Source organism: Balaenoptera physalus, assembly GCF_965194825.1.
Source record: "Balaenoptera physalus genome assembly, chromosome: 2".
NCBI classification, from domain to species: domain Eukaryota; kingdom Metazoa; phylum Chordata; class Mammalia; order Artiodactyla; family Balaenopteridae; genus Balaenoptera; species Balaenoptera physalus.
This window is the reverse complement of record NC_138883.1, coordinates 168,295,126-168,321,434: the sequence shown is the minus strand read 5'-3', so window position 1 is coordinate 168,321,434 and position 26,309 is coordinate 168,295,126. Positions and strand designations below refer to the sequence as shown.

At 37.1% G+C, this 26,309-nt stretch overlaps 1 protein-coding gene across 17 annotated transcripts in view; it reads right to left on the bottom strand.

The window, feature by feature from the left end:
* The window catches only part of KIAA1217, a 496,866-nt gene that overhangs the window by 446,488 nt on the left and 24,069 nt on the right, over positions 1-26,309 (bottom strand). For 2 of the 17 annotated variants that reach the window (XM_082449585.1, XM_082449588.1), the window contains exon 1: positions 5,777-8,080. The exons of 1 other annotated variant lie outside the window; for it this stretch is intronic. In XM_082449585.1, coding sequence (XP_082305711.1) covers positions 5,777-5,987 — 211 coding nt within the window. In that variant the 5' untranslated portion in view covers positions 5,988-8,080. Of the gene's footprint in view, positions 1-5,776; positions 8,084-26,309 lie in introns of those variants that run through there. 14 more of the 17 variants (XM_082449586.1, XM_082449587.1, XM_082449598.1 and 11 more) reach the window with 11 other exon arrangements.

The following is a 26,309-nucleotide window of genomic DNA, read 5'->3' as shown; positions in this document are numbered from 1 at the left end:
CTGACCCCTCTAGAATAAATTGACTATGTCAAAGTAACTAATAACACACAGATTTACTCAAAGAAAATCCCAGATTCATTTTAAGAGGTGGTCTCATACTCCTTTTCTGACATATTACATTTTAACAGCATCAAGTAAGCAAACGAAATATGGGAATACATGTTATATTTCTTCTCATCTTACTAGGTAGAAGAAGACAAATATAGATAAGATAAATCAAGGAAAGTAAGGCGAACTCTAGAAGAAATTGTTCATTTTCAATATTCACACAGTTATAGTGCATACTGTGTCTAGTTGAAGAAAAAAGTGCCATTAAGTACTGGTAAGCAGCATTAAGTATGTTTAGATTTTATTTGTAAAACAACTGTCCAAGGTAGGCCATGTGAGTTTCAATAATAGGTTGGAGAGAGACTTACTGAGCTATACAGATGTGTAATGCATGACTCTGGACTGAACGGTATCAATAAAGAGCCAAAAGTATGATTTCCGTTAACTGTGTGAGCATGTTACCACTGCCTTGTTGAAGAATTACTGTGTACTTGACCTCAACTCTCCTCTAAAGTGAGAGGTGTTGGTCACAAAGGCAACCAGATAAAGGACATACACGATCAGTACAAAACCACTGCTGCTTCTGGAAGGTACTAGACAAAGTGCAGGCCCTACCAGTGGTTGATGACTGTTCACTGGTATTATCAGCTTGTTACATGTAAAAGCAGTCCATTGAGGACACCTTTTAGCAACACTGCCTACCTATAGACGTGATTACCTTCCGTATTACTTCCCGGTGCAAAAGTCTAATGTACAAGGGCTTAATGTCACTGTAGTCATCAGCAGTATCCAGAATGAATTTGAACGCTACTAGAGAGAAAACACACTTGTGCTCCAGTTATTAATCTTTTTGACTTACAGAGGCGGACAATACTGGACACCAGGTATCCAGAGACAGTCTCAGTCGATATGTGCTTTGGCAAATAAGATGCACGTGGGGTTACCCCATGTTCATACAGAAGAGCGTAAGGCATGCAATCAGGGGTTGATTATGGAGATTTCCTGGCGGGAGTACATGTGTGATATCTGTGAAAAAATACAGTTCCACAGCAACTGAATGTAAACAGAGACCCCATTGTGCTTGACTTAGAGTATTCACGCAGCACATGTGCTCTTGAAAGCTCTGGACACACATTAACTAAGTCATTAATCCTCATCACGACTTCACACCATAAACCACATATTATTATTCTTTAATGGTTGATGAAACTCAGTCAGGAGAGATAATTGCCTTGCTCAAGGCCACGTCGGTAGCCTGTGTTAGAAAAGAATTAGACTTGAGTGATTTTTGGCCTACAGGCTTGTACTTGGACCACCAGGTCACATGAGATGGAAGAGCCTTTCTAGAATTGTACGCAGAGTATTTGTGTTTCTGTGTGTGTGCGCATGCACCCATACACACTCAAGTCTGTAGGCAAGAGTGTACATGTTGGGATTGCAAGGTCCTATATTCAATGCATCCTTTCATGCCTCAATATTAGAAAAACATTTACAGTATTGTGATATATTTATTAACTCTGAAATTTGTTCTCTTCCCTCTTCATTTCTTTGTTTTGTCTGAGAAACAGCAACCCTGGGCAACAAATCAAAAGGCTGAAAACAGAAGAGCATATTCTGAACTACAAAATGTCACCAGACAGTTATTTTCAGGGACCAGTCCATCCAATCTCAAGGTTTTGATTAATTTTTAATAACTTCTTTGATGAAAGAATTGTTTTTCTGTCTAGAAAGGTGCTTTAGCATAGTGGCGAAGTATGTAGGTTCATGAGTCAAAAGCGCTAGAAGCAGAATTCTGGTTCTACCTTTTTCTGTCTACCTTACGATCTTGGGAAAATAACTGAAACTCTTTGTCTCAGTTTTATCATCTGCAAACTAGGGATGTCAGAGGATTGTTTTAAAGATTATGTGAGGTAATATATTTATAATGTGCTTAGAACTGTGCTGGCCACATAGGATGACCTCAATAAAGGTTGAAGTCTATCATCATCATCATTACAAATGTACAGGAGACAGAAGATATTTTTTCAAACCAAGATAGTGGTCAGTGCTCCTGCCACTTCTGAAAAAAATGCTTTCCTTTATTTAGAAGAGTTAAGAGGCTACATAAATGAATAAAATCAGGACAAGACAATTTGAGGGAATATACCTAAACAGAATTCAGGGGAGTACAGAAAACTCGGGAAGAAATGTCACATTCTCAGATGCTGACTCGTACCCTGATTCTGAATAAAATTGTTGGTACATCTCAACACACACTTCAACATTCATCTTCCATGTGGACAGTTTTCATAATGAAGAAAGTTCTTCATGGTGAAAATTAGATATTAATGCTGTTGTCCTAAAGTCTGTTGACTGCCAAGCTTTTCTATTCTAGGGGCCAATATGGACTATTGGCTCAGAATGAAAAGCACACCAACATCACAGTGATGTGGTTACTCACATCAATAAACTTGGATGAATTGTACCTTCAAGCTGGAACAGACAAAGATAACTACATCAGGTAAATAAAGCACACAGATCTACTGCTTATATATAGAAAATAACCCCCATGTATTTAGGTCTCAAAATAATCGAAGAAAACTTCTTAGAAATTAAAAATATGATGATGATCAAACTTAGAAGAGCTGAAAGGTAAGGTCAAAAAAAATCTAGAAAACATAAAAAGACAGAGATAAAAAATATAAGGGAAAGATAAGTATGAGAAAATTGATACAGTAGATTTAACAGCCAACTCATAGGAGATCCATAAAGAGAAAATTAGAGCAAATACAGAGGAAGACATTATCAAAGTAATAATAAAAAAAAAATTCCCAGAACTGAAGACTATTACTTTTTAAATTGAAAGGGTTCATCAAATATCCAGTAAAAGTGAACGAGAAGAACCCCACACTTTTAAATACTTCAGAGAAATTTCAGAACATCAAGGATAAAGAGGATATCCTCAAAGCTTCAAGAGAGAGAAAAAAATCACCTACAAAGGAATGTATGAACGACATGGGACTTCTCATCAACACTTCTTGATCCTGAAAGGTTATGGAGAAAAGCCTTTGATATTATGGGGGAAAAATTATTTTGGGTCTAAAATTCTATGCCTGTCCCAACTACTGGTAAAGAGGGAAAAGAGAGTAAGGATATTTTTTGGACATGTAAAAACTTGGAAAGTTTACATCCATTCAGCTCTTCTTAGGAAGTATTTCGGGAATGTGCTCCAGAAGAGAGACCTGTCCAGGGGTTCTGGAAATCAGTCAGGAAAAAGTAGGGCAAAAGGACTGAGACAAGTATCTGAAAATGAGTTTTATAAACAGGATCAGATCCATTTGTCCTTGGGAGAATCGGAAATGCTGAGGAGAGAAGACTAAAAAGAGTTTTAAGGCTGTAAGAGAAAATGATGACAGCACACTTTTTGGCTTAGCAATGAAAATATTTATGAACTCTTATTACTTATACACTTTATTGATTTTCAACTTTTAGAATTAGCCTATAGATAAACCATGAATTATGATAATGAAAAAATAACTGTTATCAACCTTTTTAATAAGAAAACAAAAGTACAGAAGATAAAATTTAAGAGGTAGAGAGGGGGGCATAGAAAAGAAGTAAAGGGAAAGCTCACTGCACTAATTTAAGGAATAAACTAAATGAGAGGCTAACTTTTTTTTTTTTTTAGTTAAAAAGGTACCAGAATACACATACATTACCAAACAAATTACACAAGGGAAAAAAGGAAGTCAGGTCCATGAGAACTTACATAAAGAGACTAAACTAAACCTTGTGGATCACATGAAATAAACATTCTAAAGAACGAACACTAAGGTCCTATCGCCATGGGTAAGAATGCATACCAACTCAACACAACCTAAGATAGCATGACTATTATTTGGATTTCTTGATCTTATAATAACCACTTTAAGTAAAAGCCTAATACAACATGACTATCCTATAAAGAGAGCCTTAGCCCTGTTCTCCAACAATTATAGATTTCTATTGGTTCTGTATGATATGACGTGTGGCCATGAAAAAAGGATTCTGATTAAAAAGAAAAACAAATATACATTCTGATGAGTATTGTCGTTCCAAATAATCCAGTCCTGCTGCCAATTTCAAAATTCTTGAAGTTTTCCTTTTGGACAGCCTGGATTCTCCTCTCAGGGAGACTCAAAGGAAATACCACCATATTATTTTTTAATCGGCCCCCAGTTTATTTTTTACAAAAACGTGCATTATCTATATGGACCTTGTACCTTGATAATCATTCTTGGTTTCAAATAACTTTTAACTAACCCCCAAACCAAATTTGTTATTAAAGAAAAACTATTTTCACGCACTAAGTCCATTCAAACCCCATAGGTTGCTGAAAGAAGGTCAGTATTTTGAGTAATCTTCGGGATAAGCATTTAGCCTTAGATTATTTGTTTAAAAACTCCCTCCCCAGTATACCCGACACAGACACAGACATATATATATATATATACCATATAAATGTTTGGACACTCTTCAGATTGAGGGGATTGACATTCCTTTTTAGAAGAATTTTTTAGGCTATTATAACATCAAAGAGAACTTTCCTTTTAGGCAGCTGAAAGTCAGCCTATTAAGCATTTTAAAGTCCTTCAGTGTTCACTGTATGTGTCATTTATAAAGCATTTTGGTTAACGAAATAGTTTTTGTACAAACACTTCATTGATCACAGGGGATAAACCAATAATAAGCCACATTAAGGAAAAAATTTTAAATTTCCAGACAGAAATTTGCATCCTTAAAATAGCACCTGGCACAAAAATGTATAACTGCATATTCATTGGTAACAGTTTGTAATAGAGAAGAGGTCAGGATTAAAATTATACAATGAACTTATTTTTTTCTACAAAATAAAAACTTCTATTTATAAGAATGAGTATATTAAAACAATTTTTTATTTTAGTATAAAATCACAGGGCTAAAAATATTACATTTTTGATAGAGAGTTCAAAATGTATTAAAATAACTATTATAAATGTTGTTTAGTGATTGAATATGTGGCTCTTGGTATAATGAAGGAAATTATGATGATATTTTAAGCTATGATTTCATTGCCCTCTGTGATTATATACACAAAAACAACAGATGGCTTTATTTGGTTGCTCCATTTCTCAATTCCATGTCAAAAACTCAACAATATTCTTGCTCAGTGAAACATTCTAATAATCACCTGAGAAGACTCATTTAAATGCTTCAGGTAACAACGTTAGCAGAGATTTTTGTCATGCTTGGCCAGGAACCATATCGTTAGATTATCATTTCAGATACAAGTTCATTTTTCAAAGAGACTGCAAAAAACTAAGCATGTAAAAATTCTTTTGCTAGTTAATGATGTGTTTTTAGAACATATTATTTCTTCTTTTGTTTCTTTTCATATAGATAAGCAATAAAAAAAGAAACTTCATGTGTATATAACTGGATTAAGAAAGACTGAAACACAACCAAGAGTAAAATCTCTCATTCTCGAAGAGAAGGGAAAGCAATCAGTTTTTCTTTGATCATTCCTTAATTAACGAAAGAAAGTTCTAATACCTCCATCTTCCTAATTATTGGTTATTTTAGCAATGCACTCTAGGATTTTAGAAAATGCCACGCTCACACAGATAAGTTTTTGAAACCATAAAGAGTCTCACTCAAGTTACGTGGCAGTATTATTAAGAAAGAAGTTTCTAAGCCTAAACTGACAAAAGCAGCTGATTTAAAACATTACCTTTGTGTGGCGAAGTCTTCCGCTGGGCAGGAGTGGCTGCCGTTTGCACCTGCTGCTGTTTGACCAAATTTCCTTCTCTTCCAGTTTTCAAAATCTTCTCCCCAAAGCTGTTTTTTTTCTGTTTGCTGTTTAAATCATCCCTTCTAGATGTTGGCAGCTTAGAAGCTACATTAGCAAAGAAAGGTCTAGCCAAGCGAGAGGGTTTGGACATTTTAAACAGCAGAAGAAAAAAAAAACACAAACAACAATAAAAAGAACCAACCCCAGAATGCTACCTGCTGGGGCAGCAGCTTCTAAAAAATCCTTTGAGCTTCACTTTTCAGCTGCCACAGTTAACAGTATAAAGTGCTGCTGGATGGAAAGTGCTGGGCTTGCCACCTGGATTTCTTCTAAACAAAAAGCCATCATGCAGTCACAAAGCCCATTTACTTGACCTGTGGAATGTACATGTGTGTTTCGAAGATGCCGGTGACAGTTTTGCAATGGTACATGCTCCAACTCAGAGTGAACGGCAGATGCTGGAAGAGGGAATGTAAAACAGACACACACACACACACACACACACAACTTCCTAGCATGCACAGACTGGATGACACCGGACAGCTCAGAAGTGGAAAAAGAATGTAAATATCACCCCACCCACTCAGGTACAATATATGAAAATAAGCCAGATGTGCAGGGTTTTTTTTCTTTTTTTTTTTTTTAACATCTTTATTGGAGTATAATTGCTTTACAATGGTGTGTTAGTTTCTGCTTTATAACAAAGTGAATCAGCTATACGTGTACGTATATCCCCATAGATATGCAGTTTATATTACGATGAAGTGCATACCACGTTCAGTTTCCAGGCATTAGTTCAAGCAAATATTTCCTTACTTTAGCACATTTCTATATTATATTCCAAGGGCTGACCATATAATGAAGGCCCACCTACAAATTACTTCTGCTGTTTACAGAACTCATGTAGCACCGTGGAAAAGAGAGAAAACAGAAGAATGTAATTTCCATACCTGTTTGGGCTGCCGTGGGATACCTACTAATTCATGATAAGGGGAGTTGTGTGTCAGTGAGATGTGGTGTGGTGTGTGTCTGTGTGCGCGTGTGTGTATGTGTGAGATTGGGGGGGGCGTCTGAGGAAAAGATATAAATTATTTTACCTTTTAAAGAGTTTAGACTTCATTCTAATGAACAAATGAATACTTGTAATTACCATGTTTTCTGAAAGACCAATAGTAGTGATATAAAAACAAAGTGTGTTCAAGGGGTCATATTTTCTGAGGCTGAAGACATTCCTTCCACCAACTGAACACAGCCTGTATCAGGGGCACACAACCCTTTCCCCACTAAGGGCAACCATTTTCCTCTTAGTTTCCCATGTCAGAGATTTTTATGACTGGGGTTAAGCTGTTTCCAACCTCAATTATTCTGTTTTCCCTTAGGGAGAGTCTACACAAACTTTCTATGAACTATAAAAAGATTCTGGGAATATGTGATCACACTACTCCACTCCCAGTGTAAATACCGTGCTATTCCCCATTTATAGTTGATTAATGCTCAGCTACTTAGCACTTTTCAGAGGCAGAATTATGAGCTGGAAAGAGTATAAATTTTGGAATCAATTGGACCTAAAGTTACCTCTAAATTCTAAATGTGGGCCTGGCCCTGGGCAAGTTGTTTTTTTTTCATCAATAAAATTGTGATAGTAATTCAACCAAAGTGACAAAACTGCACCTTGTCTGTCTGGCACATGATAGCACCCAATAATTGTGAATTTCCTTGTTGTGTCCTTCTAAAAGTTTACAGTTTTAATGATTCCCAACAGGTCTAGTACAGCCTTATAAAATATGAGAGCTACAAAATCAAATCCTTGACCCAGACCAGAGAGACCACTGTGAGATTACATTCCTGATTTCCAACCCGTAGATCTGGAAGAAAGCAATGTGAGAGAAGACCCTTGATAATATGAGAAATGCGTCCTGTCAACAAAATGAGCTACTCACTACATTTGCAAATACTGTGCTATCATAAAATCCATCTCTTTAAATACCAGAAAGTATAACTACCAAATTTAAGTGACCTCTTTACTCTTTATAATTCTGTCCAAATAGGATAGTTCCATGCTCTAATTTATCCACATTATCTTTTACTTCTGCCTGAGAACCACTGCTTTCTTAGGCCTCTGTGGGTTTCTTCATTTTCTTCACCAGCACTAGCAGTCAGCTTTTTTTTTTCAAGAACAGATTTCATAAAGAAACTGACTCTGACCACATCATAGACAGTCAAGTGGAGAACATCAGAGTTGAGACATAGGATCTGGCAGTCAGAAAAGTTCACTCACCAGCCAAGTGACCACTCTTAAGGCCAGGCTCACATTTTAAAACATGCCTCAGGGCTTCCCTGGTGGCACAATGGTTAAGAATCTGCCTGCCAATGCAGGGGACACGGGTTCGAGCCCTGGTCTGGGAAGATCCCACATGCTGCGGGGCAACTAAGCCCGTGAGCCACAACTACTGAGCCTGCACGTCTAGAGCCTGTGTTCCACAACAAGAGAAACCAGGACAATGTGAAGCCCGTGCACCGCTATGAAGAGTAGCCCCTGCTCGCCGCAACTAGAGAAAGTCTGCGCACAGAAACGAAGACCCAACACAGGCAAAAATAAATAAATAAATAAATTAATTTAAAAAAAAAATCATACCTCAGAACCATGACCAACAATGACATATCTTGGACCCTGAGGTGTGCAAAGCACATGGCTGCTGAAGACCTATGGTGCATGGCAGTGACTGTAGCCTGGGCAGCTGGCTGGAAGGATAAGGACGAGGAAAGAAGCGTAATGTCATCCTAACACCATTGGAAGCAGGTGGTTTACCTGTGTAACGTGGATAGAAGCATTTCTGAGGAATGGAATTACGGCTCATTACAGTGCACTTTCATTCTCTGGGAGAGCCAGACACATTTTATGAAGGAGAGAGAAAACACAAGGTCAACTATGGAGCAGGCTACTTGTACAGGCGGGGATTGCATTAGTCAGGTTCTCCTGAGAAACAGAACCAAAAGGACCCATCTATCTATCTATCTATCTATCTATCTATCTATCTATCTATCTATCTATCTATCTATCCTTTAAACATATTACACATACACACACACGTACGTATATGTGTGTGTATATATATATATATAAAATATACACCCTACTTATATATATATTTAGATCTATCTATCCATCCATCCTGTTAAACATATATACACACACATATATATGTATGTATATCTGTATATATATATAACATACATCCTATTTATATGTATATTTGTATCTAACGATCCTGTTAAACATATACACACACATAAGTATGTATGTGTGTGTGTATATATATAACATACATCCTATTTATATACATATATTTATATCTATCCTGTTAAATATACACACACATATATATGTATGTATATGTGTATATACATAACACATATCTTATTTATGTATATATTTATATCTATCATTTTCTATTGGTTCTGTTTCTCTGGAGACCCCTGAGAAAAAATATGTATGTATGTGTGTGTGTATATAAACACATACACACAGACACACAGACAATATATATATATATATATATATATATATATATATATATATATACACACACGTACATCCCTGAGGCTCCCTCCATCTCAGGCCCAGGGGATTCAAATGGTGCAGAACACCCAGGAGGGGTTCCAAGAAGTTTACAAAAGTGATTCTCAAGTGACTCTGATGCGCAGCAGGCTTTGGAGCCGTGCTAGGGCATCTCCCGTCCCTGTGCCCAGACCACGCTTTTCTTGGCTGCCCTCCGGGTGCTGCTGCACCTCAGCGGGGAGGGCCACCTGCAGGGCTGTTTGCTCCTTTTGGTCCTTCCATTTTTAGAGACCACCTGTCATGAGCAGGTCACCTGGTGGGTCCCTTATGGGGGTTCCAGGGAAACTGTCTGAGAACACCAAACCTATTTCACTTGTCAAGTAATCAGAGTTTCAGTAAACATACTTGGTTTCAGCTGTAATACTTGTCTTACCTTGTCACTCAGACAATAGACTTCACATGTCTGCAGGAAAAATGCATCCGTTTAAATAGCATCAGGGAGCTTCCCTGGTGGCACAGTGGTTAAGAATCCGCCTGCCAAGGCTGGGGACACGGGTTCAAGCCCTGGTCTGGGAAGATCACACACGCCGCGGAGCAACTAAGCCCATGTGCCACAACTACTGAAGCCCGTGTGCCTAGAGCACGTGCTCTGCAACAAGAGAAGCCACCTCAATGAGAAGCCTGTGCATGGCAACGAAGAGTAGCCCCTGCTCACCACAACTAGAGAAAGCCCACACGCAGCAACGAAGACCCAATGCAGCCATAAGTAAATAAATAAAATAAATAAATTTATTTTAAAAAAATCAACAACATTAGTTCATCCACAAGATCAATATTTTAAAGCACATTGAGGAACACCACATGGTTCAATATCTTTCCTCTCTACTCACTGGAAGTGTCCTGGGATGCTTTGTCAGTTCATATATATCAAACCCTCAGGCCATCATAAAGTCTGGTCAACAATGGCGATATAATTTTACTTTAAACCAAGAAAATAAGTGAACGCTGACACAGAAGCATTTGCTTGCCCATGCAACCCCAAACCAGCCCAACAAAACCCTTATAGAAATGGAAGATGGAAATAAAGAGCAGAGGTTTTATTAATTTTTTTCTCTCTTTGCCTCATTTCAAAAAAGGATCTTAGCTGACTTACAAAATACATACACTACTAGACGGAACTTAATGTGAAGTTAAAATAAGAAATAAATAATAATAGAGGCTGGAAGAAAAGTCAGAACATGGAAATATATTTCCACGCTTCAGACAGATAGCAAATTTGGCTCCGAGATTCCTAGCACAAAAGGGAAAAGGGAAAGAGGAAAATTTGTGGTCTATGTTATTTTATCATTGTTTGATTCCAAAGTTAGGTAGCTGCCATTGGATCACAAGGATCCTTGTTTGAATTGTGAGTGACCTCAGGGCGAAGACCAGCCCATACAGAACAAACCCTCCCTTTCTCTGGGAAATAGTACACATCTATCAGCTTGTTCCAAGAAAGCTCCTTTAATCTACAGTAGACAATTTCTCTCCTGTGATCAACAGGCAACTTGTCCATCTACTCCAGATCCTAACAACACTTCCAGACTAAGATCATTCCCAAGCTGAGTTTTTGGACTCAGGCTTACTTTGAATTCTTGGGCTTTATTCCTACTTGTTTCCCACAATGACCTAATCACAGCATTGGTCAACACTCTGGATCTTGATGTTAGCTTTCTACTTAAGACTCTTTGTAACAAACTTCTTACATGTACTGATGATGACCTTGACCCCCCGGGCACTCTAGATTTTCTCCCTGAGTCTCACAATCTCACTGTCAGTACCTCTGGAATTGACTGATAATCCTCTTCAGAAAGACGTTTTCTTCCTTTTCTAAAATTCCCTATTTTAAACTAGCCACTGTCACTCTTTCAGTATGAGAACATCTTACTGAACCATTTTTAGTGTTATCACTAAAAGTTCATCACTAGTGTTCATTGTACTTTTGCTCTTCCCAGACCCCCTCCCTACATATATCTTTATTTAGCTTCACATCTGGGTGCCTCTAGCTCCGCCCACTCCCCTAAAAATCCACATTCTGCTGACATTAATTCCTCACGAGACATCATTATGATGTTTGGAGAACGGGGCTTGGGTAAACCAGCCAGCTCTTCCCAGGAACTCTCTTCCTCCTGGCTCTGACCCTGTGCTATAGCTCCTGAATTCTGATTTTGTAACCACCCAAATCCCTCCTATAGGTTTTGAACAAACTTTCTCTTGTTTTGACATGGAAATTGAGATCATCCATAAGGGAATACTCTCCCTCATTTCTTCATGATCCATAAGAGAAGTCTTGCATGATGAGAGTTCTGTGTCCTGTCTAACTGGGGTTCTCCCCTTGATCTGGAGACTTGCATCGGCCCTGGCCACCTCCCCAGGCAGCCACACTGCCTCAGAAGTTGGAATGATTAGTGTCTTCCCAGCGCACCTTGGAGTTGGAGTTGCAGACAGGGACTGAGTTATCCCAACCTGCAGGATGTCCCTTGGGTAGGTGAGAAATTGTAGATGACAATGCATGTCCAATTCAGAGGGTAAAGGCAACAGGTCCCCCAAGACAATAGAGATGCCTCCCAAGATGAAAATACTACAGGCTGCTACAGGACCCTGGCTCTCCTTGAGAGAGTAATGATCATTAATAGTGATTGTTAACACTTATTGTGCATTTTTTATATACACAACACTGCTCTAAGTCATTTATCCCTCACAGTCACCCTAAGAGGAAGAACATGGAGAAAACTGATGACAGATGTTAGGGTTTCCTGAGCAACACTTTCGTCGGACAAACATGAACATCCCTGGTCTCTGGACCACCGTGTTTATGGTCGATTTGGTGTGTGCGCTCATCCCCATTTTACAGATGAGTAAACTATGGCACTCAGAGTCCTAGAAACTCACCTCAAATCTCACAGATTGAAGGTACCGAAGCTGAGATTTGAATGCAGTCCGGCCTGAGAGTCTGCCCTCAGCTCTAGACATCAAAAAGTCTGATTGTAATTCACACTGCACAGCAAGTGTGAACATTCAGTGCTTGTTTAGTCACAGCGGTGACCTGGGAAAAGTGCCTCTGTCCTCTTAGATGTCGTGCCAAACCCCTGAATGCACCGCAAGCCCTTAGCTGCAAGAGTTCCCGCAGAGAATGTGTGCCTGAGTCTGGAGTCATGGGGGTCAAGCAGTTCCAGGCTGGAAGCACAGATCCTGCACTGGGGAGCGGATGGGAGAGCGGCCGCCTGGAAGGTGTGAGTGAGGAGCTTCTGAGGTGGAGCCAACAAGCCCGTGGAGAAGGTTGGGGGAGAAGGAACTTGAGGGGGCAGCGCGCTCTCCCGAGGAGGAGAGGTGCTTGGGTACCAGCGCCTCCCAGGCGTCTTGCCCTTTCCTGTCCCTGCCTCCTGATCTTGCTCTCTGGCCACATGTCAAGCAGAACAACTTGGTAAGATTGGTCTGCCTTCTGAGCTCACCCTGCCTACAGAAACACCCCCATTTGCTATGTCGCCACAGAGAAGTCACTTCACCTCTCACAGCCAAATCACCTTGAAAAACGTCTCCTAGTATCTGTTCTGTTTCTATCACAGGGCTGTTGCAACGATCAAGTAAGATAATGAATATGAAAGCACTTTGACAATTGTAAAATAACACATGAATTAAAGGTAATAATTTTTGTGGATGTAAATGACGAATTTTCCTATTTGTCCTTCCTGAAGACTACTTAGGTATCCCAGCAGAGCCTTTCATATAGCAGCGGGTCAGCAGACTTTTTCTGTAAGGGGCCAGACGGTAAACATTTTCAGCTTTGAGAGCCGTATGATCCTTGCTGGAACTATTCAACTTTGCTATCAGAGTGTGAAAGCAGCCATTGACCAAACATGAGTGATTGGGCAAGGCTGTGTTCCAATAAAACTTTATTTATAAAAACAGGTGTGGGCTTCCCTGGTGGCGCAGTGGTTGAGAATCTGCCTGCTAATGCAGGGCACACGGGTTCGCGCCCTGGTCTGGGAAGACCCCACATGCTGCAGAGCAACTGGGCCCGTGAGCCACAACTACTGAGCCTGCGCGTCTGGAGTCTGTGCTCTGCAACAAGAGAGGCCGCGATAGTGAGAGGCCCGCGCACCGTGATGAAGAGTGGCCCACTCTTGCCACAACTAGAGAAAGCCCTAGCACAGAAACGAAGACCCAACATAGCAATCAATCAATCAATAAATAAATCTTTAAAAAAAACAACAAACAGGTGTGACAAGAGTTACCTGTTATTTGCTGATCTCTGTTCTATAGCAGCCAATTAACTGTCTGTGAATGACAATATCATTCTGAGTCCTGTCTCCTTGACTAAAACCTGCTTTATGGATTCCTTGCCTCATTCTACGTCTAACTGAACACACTGTGCTCTGGCTCCAAATCTAGATGTGAACAATTTCTCAAATTACCTCCCTCTAGTTAGACCTTACATCACATTCAGGGACTCAAGGTAAGTCTCACGATGGTCTCCATGAACAGCCAATATTGATTCTAACAATGACAAAACACAGGACCAGGAGTAACACCCACCATTTTGGCCGGCTGGATTCTACCATGCTTTGCCATTTGGTACCAATAGTTAATTTATATAGGTTGCTAGATGTACGGAGGAATAGTCTGAATGCCTGAATAACTGAGTCTGTGGTCTGAACGTACCTTGTAAAATTTTTCATGCTTAAGATTCCAGAAAAAGGCTTGTATGTTCAGATTCTTCAATTTCCTAGTTAAATGTGACAGAGAGATTTCTTGATTTAACAACTCTAATTTCTAAGAATCCTTTAAAAAGCATTTTTTTATGAGCTCAATAAAAGTTGCTTTACACCATGATGTCACCCATCTGCGCTTCTATATTGTAAAAGAAACTTAAAGTTATTTAGGACATGCTTCGGTATGTTATAAAATTGTCAGTGCCAAGAAGAACTTTTTTGGTTTTTATTGCAAAACATTCCCATACAGAGGAGGCAGAACAACTTATCGGAACCAAGCGTAGATTTGGAAGCAGCCTGAAAAAGTTGTCCAAAAATGTGTTAGACGGCCAGGTTGTGATAGAGGCTGGAATTCAGTAGTTACAGACGGTTGGTTTCCCATGTGCCATTTTAAGAATCATATCTGCTCTAAGTGCAAGTTAAAATTTTATATTTAACAGTAGAATCCTGAAGTAAAGATAAGCTATTTCTTATTAGGCTGGACTTCAGTGATATTATTGGAAGTATAACTTAAAATATAACAGTTGGAAAACACTGAGTAACCTAAAAGTTATTCTTATGACTTATTGGTAATAATAGTGTATTCAGATTCATCCGTGAGGTTTTAAAATACTTGTAATTCTAATGGGCAGTACCTTTTACTTACTCTAAAATGCACATGAGGCGATGGTGATGGAGGACACCACCCACCTTCCCTTTAAAGAATCCTAACTAGATCAATATAGTTCTGAGAAGCAAAAAAAAAAAAAAAAAAAACCAGATAAATCCAATGAAGACTTGAAGGAGGCAAGCAACACACAATGATTATTTGGCAAGTGCATAAGCTTATTAATTCTTGCAGTAACTTAAAAAGGTGATGGGGCTCCATGTGTATAATTTCAAATTATCTTGCTCATGTTCTTAGTTATTATAAAACATCCAACATGTTGAATATTCCAGGTTAGTAAAAGCCAAATCTTAAAAAAGGAAAAAGTAAGAAGAGGTTATTTCAGAACTTCCAGGCACTTGTGGAAATATAGAATGACATTTAGTTCAACAGATACCTGCTGCTTTTCTGAAATACCAGAGAAATCCTTTCTGGTTTCCATAGGCTTTAAAATGCTCTGATTTAATGGTGGTAAGGGGTTCAAGAAATCATGATGTGAATAAGAAAACTGAATAAATTAACAATATGCTATATATTCAATTAACTTTTGATGCAAGATGAGGAGAAAGTGCATCCATTAAACATTAAACATTTTGAGATGTGCTCCAGCACCAAAGACAACACAAATGTTGTTTTTAAATGTTTAAAGATTACAATTCTCTTTTCTCTTTATTCAAACCACAGTAAATTTTACACAAAAGTAATAAAGAAACCAGCCACCAAAACATAGTAAAATTAAAAAACGTAAACGTAAAAAGTAAAATTAAATCTTTGAATATAAGATTACACACCTTTAAAAATTATTCAAGGCCAGTAGGCACATGAAAAGGTGCTCAACATCATTAATCATCAGGGAAACGCAAATCAAAACCACAATGAGGGGACTTCCCTTGGTGGCGTGGTGGTTAAGAATCCGCCTGCCAATGGAGGGGACCCGGGTTCGCGCCCTGATCCGGGAAGATCCCACATGCCGCAGAGCAACTAAGCCTGTGCACCACAACTACTGAGCCTGTGCTCTAGAGTCCATGAGCCATAACTACTGAGCCCGTGTGCCACAACTACTGAAGCCTGCGTGCCTAAAGCCCGTGCTCCGCAACAAGAGAAGCCACCACAATGAGAAGCCTGCGTACGGAAACGAAGAGTAGCCCCTGCTCACCGCAACTAGAGAAAGCCCGCTTGCAGCAAGGAAGACCCAACGCAGACAAAAAAACACACCACAATGAGAAATCACCTCATGCCCATTCGGATTAATGTTACAAATAAACAAACAAAAATCCCCCCAAATCAGAAAATAACAAGGACTGGGAAGGATGTGGAAAAATTGGAACCCTTGTGCACTTTTGGTGGGAATATGAAATACTGCAGCCAACTGTGTAAAATGGTATTGGTGGTTTCTCGAAGAATTAAACGTAGAATTACCATATGCTCCAGTGATTCTCTTTCTGGATATATACCCAAAATAAATGACAGCAGGAACTTGAACAGATAATTGTACACCCATGTTCATAGCAGCATTATTCACAGTAGTCAAAAGATGGAAGTAACCTAATTGTCCATCGATAGATGAATAGGTAAACAAAATGTGGTGTATGCATACAATGGAGTATCAGTCAGCTTTAAAAAGGAAGGAAATTCTGACATATGCTATAACATGAATGAACCTTGAAAACATTATGCTAAATGAAATAAGCCAGTCATAAAAACACAAATATTGTATGATCCCACTTATATAAGGCACCTAGAGTGTCAAATACATAGGGAAAGAAAGTAGAACACTGGCTACCAGAGGCTGTGGAGGGGGTTGAATGGGGAATAGTGTTTAACAGGTAGAGTTTCAGTTAAGAAAGATAAAAAAGTTCTGGAGGTGGATGGTGGTGATAGCTGCACAACAGTGTGAATGCACTTACTACCACAGAACTGTACACTTAAAAATGGTCAAAGTGGTATATTTTATCACAATAAAAATTATTCATATTCAGATTTGTACACAGTTGGCGCTGTAATTTCTCCTTGTGAAACTAGGGCTAGACAATGGTCCACCTTCTCCCTCTCTCCATTCTTCTGTAGTCTCTGGGCAATGCCTAGATGCAAATTCTGTTTTCGCAAGATGGATCTAAGGAGATGCGCAGAGTCATTCTGCTACCAGAAAAGAGATGTGATTGTTTTCTGTGAGGCCAAACCATGGCTGCCAGCAGACCCAACAAGTCCCCTTGCACTGTCACACAGCCACATTGCAAACAGAGGATGCAAAGCCCTTGGAATTGGAATTTAATTCCCTTCTCTCTTCCTTACTTTAACAAAGACAAATGCAAATGACTGCTCTAACAGTAATGAGCAAGACTAGAGATGGATTTGCCTCAGAAAGACTCTAAAACCACCCTTCCAGAACTTGTCTCCTATCTCTGCTTCCCTGCCACTGTCCTTTCTTTTCCTTAGAGAGCATCTCTTTTTCTTGAAAGGAATAGCACACCCTCCTCGAAGTGAGGGAGAGGGTCCCCTCACGGCTTTAGAATCCTTGCTAGCAAATGCTTTGGCCTCAACTTTCCAAAATTTGCCCTGAATTATATTATAGAAGCTCCTATACCAGAGTGTCCCACTTTTTTTCTGAGTGAATAAAGATTCACTGAGCAGTCTGCATTTGTTTTATGAAGCAAAAGAAGCTCACCCCAGTCACCGAATACTCTTTAGAGTGGATGAAAGAAAGAATTTATGCCATGCTGTGCAAGAACAGTCTATAACCCTCATATCTCTACAGACCCATGTTCAAAAACAAGGCAATGTAGATATTTATGCAGAGAAACAGAGCAGCATGTATCTTAAAGAGAGGTTTGGTGTTTCTCAGTTTTTAGACACTTCTAATTTCCAAAACCGATGAGGCTCTAAAGGTCTCTTTTTGGATTGTTTTGCAACTCCAATCCAAGGTAGGATTATTCAGATAATTGTTTTCCTCCCTAAAAAATATATCATAGACGAAAAATGTACCCACTTATGGGCAGTTAAGAAAACTGTGAAATACAAGTTCATTTTCCATTATATTTTAACGTCATTTCACAGCCCTTGGCCTCCTTCACTTCTGTTTCTTTGACGTCTTTGTTTATGTCCTTAGGAGACCCCTAATTCTAATCCCTGGAAAATCTGCTGTTTGGAAAAGCTCTTCATGGGATATTTATAACATAGAATTTTTTTTTTTAGGTTATGGCAAAGAGCTTATTACACAGTATTAAAATTTTAAAATATCAAATATAACACTTATTTATGGAAGTGGGAAACTATTGATATACCACATAAATGATATTTAGATTTTTAGGTACTACTCAGATAATTTTTAAAAATTTTGAGATACAGCAAATATAAAAAGGATCTATACTAAAATGTAAAGATAAAAAAAAATACAAGGACACCCACACACTTATTGCCAAGCTTTAGATATAAAATACTACCTTTGGAGAATGTGAAATCCTCTAAGTGCTTCCAATAGGTCACATGCCCCTTGGACCCTGATGTGACAGCTTTGATGGATTAAGTTTTAATGATTCTCTTGTTTTTCTTCATAGTTTTGCAAATGTGCATGTATCTATAAACATTATATTGTTTGGCTTTGCTTTTTTTTTACTTTATATAAATGACCTCAATAATATTTGTGCTTCTGTGATTTACTTTTAGCTCAGCACTGCGTTTCTTGAGATTCCTATATGTATGTACATGACAAACTGTAATTCATCCATTTTCACTTTATGTAGTGGCCCATGACTGAAGCATATTACATTCTGCAGTTGATGAACATTTGGTTTGTTTTTAGGGTGAGGAAAGGATCCGTTTTTATTTTTTTCCACATAGATACTCAAGCAATCAATTACACCACACCATAATACATCCTTTCCCATGGATCTGCAATGTCAGCTCTGTCATTTATTCGTTTCCATTTTTGTGTGAGTCTTTTCTGAATTCTTGAATATGTTTTGTTTATCTACTTGTCTATCCCTTAATAGACAAATACCCTTTTGTCTTTGCTGTCTTAATGATTAGAACTAAATAATAATAAAATAGCTAATACATGTTGACATGTATGATATGTCAGATACTGTTCCAAGTACTTTTTACATGGTAACTTATATATTTCTCATCATTACCCTGTGAAGTGGTCACTGTTGTTACATGGATGAGGAAACTGAGGCTCAGAGAAATAAATTGTATCTAGGCAGGATTAGAAACCCAATCTATCCAAAGAGATTGTGCAAATCTGACTCATATAAATCATGATATCTGGTTGGGCAAGGGTTCTTCTTAAGGAGTGTCCTGGGTATTCCTAGTCTTTTGCTCTTTCATGCAATTTTATAAACATCTTGCTAAGTTCCACACAAGACAAAAGTTATTATATTTTTCACTGGTTCTAACAAGGAAAGGTCCAGGACCAGATGGCTTCACTGGTAAATTCTACCAAACACTTAAAGAAGAATTAATACCAACCCTTCTCAAACTCTTCCAAAAAAATATAAAAGGAGAGAACATTCCCAAACTCATCTTGCATGGACAAAATTATCTTGATACCAAAACCAGATGAGGGCACTACAAGAAGAGAAAATTACAGGCCAATATCCCTGATGAACACAGATGCAAAAATCCTGAACAAAATATTAGCAAACTGAATTCAGCAGTACTTTAAGGAACACACATCATGACCAAATGGGATTTATTCTAGAGATGTAAGAATGATTCAATGTCTATAAATCAATCATTGTGATACATCACTTTAACAAAATAAAGAATAAAAATCATATGATCATCTCAATAAATGCAGAAAAACCATCTGACAAAATTCAACATCCTTTCATGATAAAAATACTCAACTAACTGGGTATAGAGAGAATATACCTCAATATAATAAAGACCATATATGACAAACCCGCAACTATCATCATACTCAATGGTAAAAAGCTCAAAGCTTTTCCTCTGAAATCAAAAACAAGATAAGGATGCCCACTCTCCCCACTTTTATTCAACATAGTATTGGAAGTCCTAGTCAGAGCAATTACGCAAGAAAAATAAAAGGCAGCCAAATTGGAAAGGAAGAAGTAAAACTATCTCTATTTTATATGATATGATATTATATACAGAAAACTCTTAAGATTCCACCAAGAAACGGTTAGAACAAATTTGAAAATTCAGTAAAGTTGCAGTACACAAAATCAATATACAAAAATCAGTTATATTTCTATACACTAACAACAAACTATCAGAAATAGAAAACTGTAAGACATTGATAAAAGAAATTGAAGAAGACACAAATAAATGGAAAGATATTCGGTGCTCATGGATTGGAAGAATTAATATTGTTAAGATGTCTATACTCCCCAAAGCCATCTACAGATCCAATGCAATCTCTATCAAAATTCCAATAGCATTTTTCACAGAAATAGAATCCTAAAGTTTGTATGGAACCACAAAAGACCCTGCACAGCAAAAGCAATCTTGAGAAAGAAGAACAAAGCTGAAGGCATCACACTTCCTGATTTCAAACTATATTACAAAGCTACAGTAATCAAAAGAGAATGGTATTGGCATTAAAACAGACATATAGATCAATTAAACAGAATAGAGAGCCCAGACATAAAACCCATGCATATATGGTCAACTAATTCATGACAGAGGAGCCAATAATATACAATGGGGAAAGGATAAACTCTTCAATAAGTGGTGGTGGGAAAACTGGACAGCCACATGCAAAAGAATGAAACTGGACCCCTATCTTACACCATACACAGGAATCAAGTCAAATGGATTAAACACTTGAACGAAAAACCTATAACCATAAAACTCCTAGAAGAAAAGAGGGTAAGCTCCTTGACATGGGTCTTGGATTTGAAACCAAAAGCAAAGGCAACAAAAGCAAAATTACAAGTGGGACTACATCGAACTAAAAAGCATCTGCACAGCAAAGGAAATGCTATCATGGTAATCATTTTTCAATATATCAAATGCAAATGTTGTACACCTTAAACTTATACATTATATGTCAATTATACCTCAATAAAGCTGAAAATTTTTTTCATTGGTATTGCATTGATCTACAGATAAATTTATGTGATTGAGTCTTCCTATCCATTAACATTATATTTCTATCCATTTATTTAGGTATTAAATAATTTATTTTTAGCATATTTTATAATATTCTACAAATTGCACATCTTTTGTTAAATATATTCTGGGTAACTTATCTTATCTCTGCTACTGAAAAAGGTATCATTTTAAAGTTACACTTTCTGTTTGTTGCTGTTTTGAGGAAACACAATTGACTTTAAACAGTTTATGGCTTGCTTCTGGCAATGATAGAATAAAAGAGACCAGATTTACCCTTCCTCTTCAAACAGCTAGGAAAATAGACAAAATATATGAAACAATGGTTTTCAGACACTGTACAATGCACAACACAGGAAAGTGATTGCTGAGAGAATAAAAACAAATGAGGAGTGCCCAACAAATGTCTGTGGTTACTGTCTGGGAGAGTTTCCAGACCACAGTGAAGGGAAGGGACACTCAAACTGAGGCCAGCTATCTCTCTGAGTTGAGGAGACAGAGTTCAAAGTTCAGGGAAGCAAAGGCAAACTTTTTAGGGGAACATATCACAGGAGGGTGCTGCACAGAGATATGGAAATGCATGGAGTATTTTCTCTGATCATAACAGAATTAAATTAGAAATCAGTAGCAGAAAGCTATTTTAAAAATCTCCAAATATTAAATAACCCATGAGTTAAAGGAGAAATAGCAAGGAAAATTATAAAATATTTTAAATTGAATGAAAATGAAAACATGACATAAAAAACTTGAATGATGTTGCTAAAGCATGCTTAAAAGGAAGGTTATGGCATTATATATAGCCTTATATTATGGGTATTTTTGCCAGAAAATAAAAAAGGTCTCAAACAATGATCTAAGCTTCAACCTTGAAAAAAATGAAATCTAAAGTAAGAAGAAAAAGGGATTAAGCAATGAAGAACAAAAATCAATGAAAAAGATAACAGAAAAGTAATGGTGAAATACCAATGCAACCAAATGGTAATTCTCTGAGAAGATCAGTAAAATTTATGAGACTCTAGACAGCCTAATTGAGAAAAAAGAATTACACAGATTATCAATATCAGGAATGGAGGCGAGGGCATCACTACAGAAAGAAATTGTTATGAGTAACTTTTTACCAATAAATTTAATAACCTAGGTGAAATGTACAAATTGCTTTAAAGATATAAACTATCAGAACTCACTCAAGAAGATTTAGGTAATATTCCTATATCTATAAAGAAACTTGAACTGGTGATTAAAAACCTTTCCATGATGAAAACTCCAGACTGAGATGACTTCATTGTTTCATTCTAAAAAAAAACATTTAAGGAAGTAGATCACAAATTCTATCCACAATTTCCCAGAAAAATAGAAGCAAAGGGAATATTTTCTAACTCATTCTATCAGGCCAAGTTAACATGATACCAAAACTAGATGACATTATCAGAATAGAAAACTACTGACCAAAATTTATTATGAACATATATGTAACAGTCTCTAAGAAAATTTTAGCAATTTGAATCTAGCACTATATGAAAAGGATAATATATTATGCTAAGAAAGATATAACCCAGAAATGCAAAGTTACTCTAGCTTTTGAAAATCAATCAATGTAATTCACCATTTTAACAGATTAAAAAAAGAAAAAAAAATGATCATCTCAGTAGAACCAGAAAAAGCATTTGAACAAAGTCAACACTCATTCACAGTAAAAACTTTTAGTAAACTAAGAATAAAAGAGAACACCTTTAATCTGATAAAAGGAATTGATTAAACAAACAAACAAACAACAAAAAACAACACTAACAGCTAACATCTCAATGGTGAAAGAATGACTGCTTTCTCTCTGATGAGATGTTTGCTCTTATTTTTTTCAGCAATTTACTGAGGTACTTTTGCCAGTACAGCAGCACAAGAAAAAGAAATACATTCAGATTAGAAAGAAAAAAGTAACACTGTCTTTATAGATGACATGATTTCTATGTAGACAATCCAAAAGAAGCTACAATAAAGCTACTGGAACTAATAAGTTTAGCAAGGTCACAGGAGACAAGATCTATACATAAAATTAACTCAATGTTAGGACTTCCCTGGTGGTCCAGTGGTTAAGACTCTGCGCTTCCACTGCAGGGGGCGTGGGTCCGATCCCTGGTTGGGGAGTTATCCCGCATGCCGTGAGGCACCAGCCAAAAAAAAAAAAACTTTCTCAGACAAACAAAAATGGAGGGAATTTGTTCCCTGTAGACCAGTCTTGTAAGAAGTGTTAAAGGAAGTTCTTTAGAGATAAGGAAAATAATACAGGTCAGAAACTCAAATCTTCATAAGGAAAGGAAGAATATCAAAGAAGGAATAAGGGAAGGTAAATAAAAACTTAAAAAAATTTTTAAAATAAAATTAACTGAATGTCTATATTTTAGCAAAAGAGTTATTGGAAATTAAAAAATTTAAATACCATTTATAATAGCATCAAAAATGTGAAATACTTCAAGATAAATTTAACAAGATATGTGCAAGACTTGTATGCCAGAAACTACAAAATTTTGCTCAGAAAGATTAAGGAAGACATAAATCAATAGAGAGACATACCACATTCATGGATTAAAGGCTAGCTATTGCTCTGCTTTGAGTTATCTGTAGATTCATTGCAACCCCAATCAAAATCCTAGCCAGCTTTTTTGTAGAAATTGGGAGAATGATTCTAAAATATATAGAAATGCAAAAAAGAAAAACAAAACTAGGATAGCCAACACAATTTCAAAGAGGAAGAGCAAAAGTGGAGGACCTATTCTCCATAGTGTCAGATTTTATTACACAGCTACATTTGTCAAGAATGTGTTTAGAATAAGAATAGACATACACATCGATGGAACACAATAGAAATTCCAGATATCGACCCATAAATGTCAGGTTAATTGATTTTTGGAAAAGGCATTGAGGCAATTTAATGGGGAAAAGGATAGTCTTTTCAATAAGTCACACTAGAGTAGCTGGGTATCACAGGCAAAACACAAGACTCAAATCTCACACCAAACACAAATATCCACTCAAAATGCATCATAGATGTTAATGGAAAAGCTTAAAACTTCTAGGAGAAAACATGACTTTATGTTAGACTAAGATTTCTTAGGTAAGATGCAAAAACTATGAACCACAAAAGAAGAAACTGTTAAACTGCACTTTATCGAAATTTAAAAAAATTCTTCCTTAAAAGTAACACTTACATAGGTAAGCCAAAGATTGAGAAATATTTTCAAAACATATATCTGATAATGGAACTTGCATCCACAATATATAAAGACCTCTTACAAATCAATAATAAAAAGACAAATTCATTAGAACTAAGTAAAATATTTGAACACTTAATTCACCAGACAAGATTTTATAAATTGCAAATAAGCACATGAAAAGATGTTCAACATCACTGCTCATTTAGGAAATGTAAATTAAAACCCTATTAGAATGGTTGAAATTAAAAATACTGACAATACCAAACGTTGGTCAGAATGTAGAGCAAATGGAATTCTCATACATTGCTGGTGGAAATGTGAAATGATACAACCTCTTTGGAAAACAGTTTAGTAATTTTTGGTAAAATGTGATAGACACTTACCTTATGACTAAGCCGTTCCACTCCTAGGTTTTTATGCAAGAGAAGTTAAAACACATCCACATGAAGACGTGTACTCAAATGCTCATAATAGCTATATTCATAAAAGTCCCAAACTGGAAGCAACCCAAATATCCATCAACTACTGAGTGGGTAAAAATAATGTCCATGGAATACTATGCAAAAATAGAAGGTATAAACTACTGATAAGCAAAATACCATGAATGTCAAAAGCACTGATATAACTGAAAGAAATCAAGAACAAAGACCTACGTACTGTATGATTCCATTTATTTTATGGCCAAGGTGGATGAAGGAGATTGACTGCAAAAGGGCAGGATGGAAATGTTGCAGATGGTAGAAACGTTCTATATCATGGCTATGGTAATGATTACAAGACTGCATATAGTTAACAAAACTTGTGAATTGTATACTTAACATTGTGAATTTATTATTTGTGCATTATACTTCAATAAAGCTAATTAAAATAAATTAAAATAGATAAAGTTCAGGAGATTTTGACTATCTACCTTTTTAAAAATAAAAATATTATGAGTGATTGATTTTTATACATGTATGCACCTACATAACCATCCATCACTTGGTTCAAGATGTAGATTGTGTCCAGGTTCTCAAAAGGGTCTATCATGCACTTTTTGAGCCAATACAGACTCCCCCACCAAGGACTCTCTATTCTGATCTCTATCAACAAAGATTTATTTTTTGCCTTTTTATGGTGCTTCACATAAATGGAATAACACAGTATGAATGCTTTCATTCCTATATTCTTTGCTCACTATAAAGTCCGTGAGATTCATCCATGTTGTTGTATGTGTTTGTTGCTTTTTCATTGTTATGTAGTATTTAATTATATGACGTTACTATTTATTTATTCTGTTTTCAGGGTTTTTGTTGTTGTTTAATTTTTCAAATTTATTTTATTTTTTTATACAGCAGGTTCTTATTACTCATCAATTTTATAAACATCAGTGTATACATGTCAATCCCAATCCCCAATTCAGCACACCACCATCCCCATCCCCCCGAGGCTTTCCCTCCTTGGTGTCCATACATTTGTTCTCTACATCTGTGTCTCAACTTCTGCCCTGCAAACTGCTTCATCTGTACCATTTTCCTAGGTTCCACATACATGCGTTAACATACGATATTTGTTTTTCTCTTTCTGACTTACTTCACTCTGTATGACAGTCTCTGGATCCATCCACGTCTCAACAAATGACTGAATTTTGTTCCTTTTTATGGCTGAGTAATATTCCATTGTATATGTGTACCACATCTTCTTTATCCATTCATCTGTCAATGGGCATTTAGGTTGCTTCCATGACCTGGCTATTGTAAATAGTGCTGCAATGAACACTGGGGTGCATGTGTCTTTTTGAATTATGGTTTTCTCTGGGTATATGCCCAGTAGTGGGATTGCTGGGTTGTATGGTAGTTCTATTTTTAGTTCTTTAAGGAACCTCGATACTGTTCTCCACAGTGGCTGTATCAATTTACATTCCCACCAACAGTGCAAGAGGGTACCCTTTTCTCCACACCCTCTCCAGCATTTGTTGTTTGTAGATTTTCTGATGATGCCCATTCTAACTGGTGTGAGGTGATACCTAACTGTAGTTTTGATTTGCATTTCTCTGATAATTAGTGATGTTGAGCAGCTTTTCATGTGCGTCTTGGCCATCTGCATGTCTTTGAAGAAATGTCTATTTAGGTCTTCTGCCCATTTTTATATTGGGTTGTTTGCTTATTTAATATTGAGCTGCATAAGCTGTTTATATATTTTGGAGATTAATCTTTTGTCCATTAATACATTTGCAAATATTTTCTCCCATTCT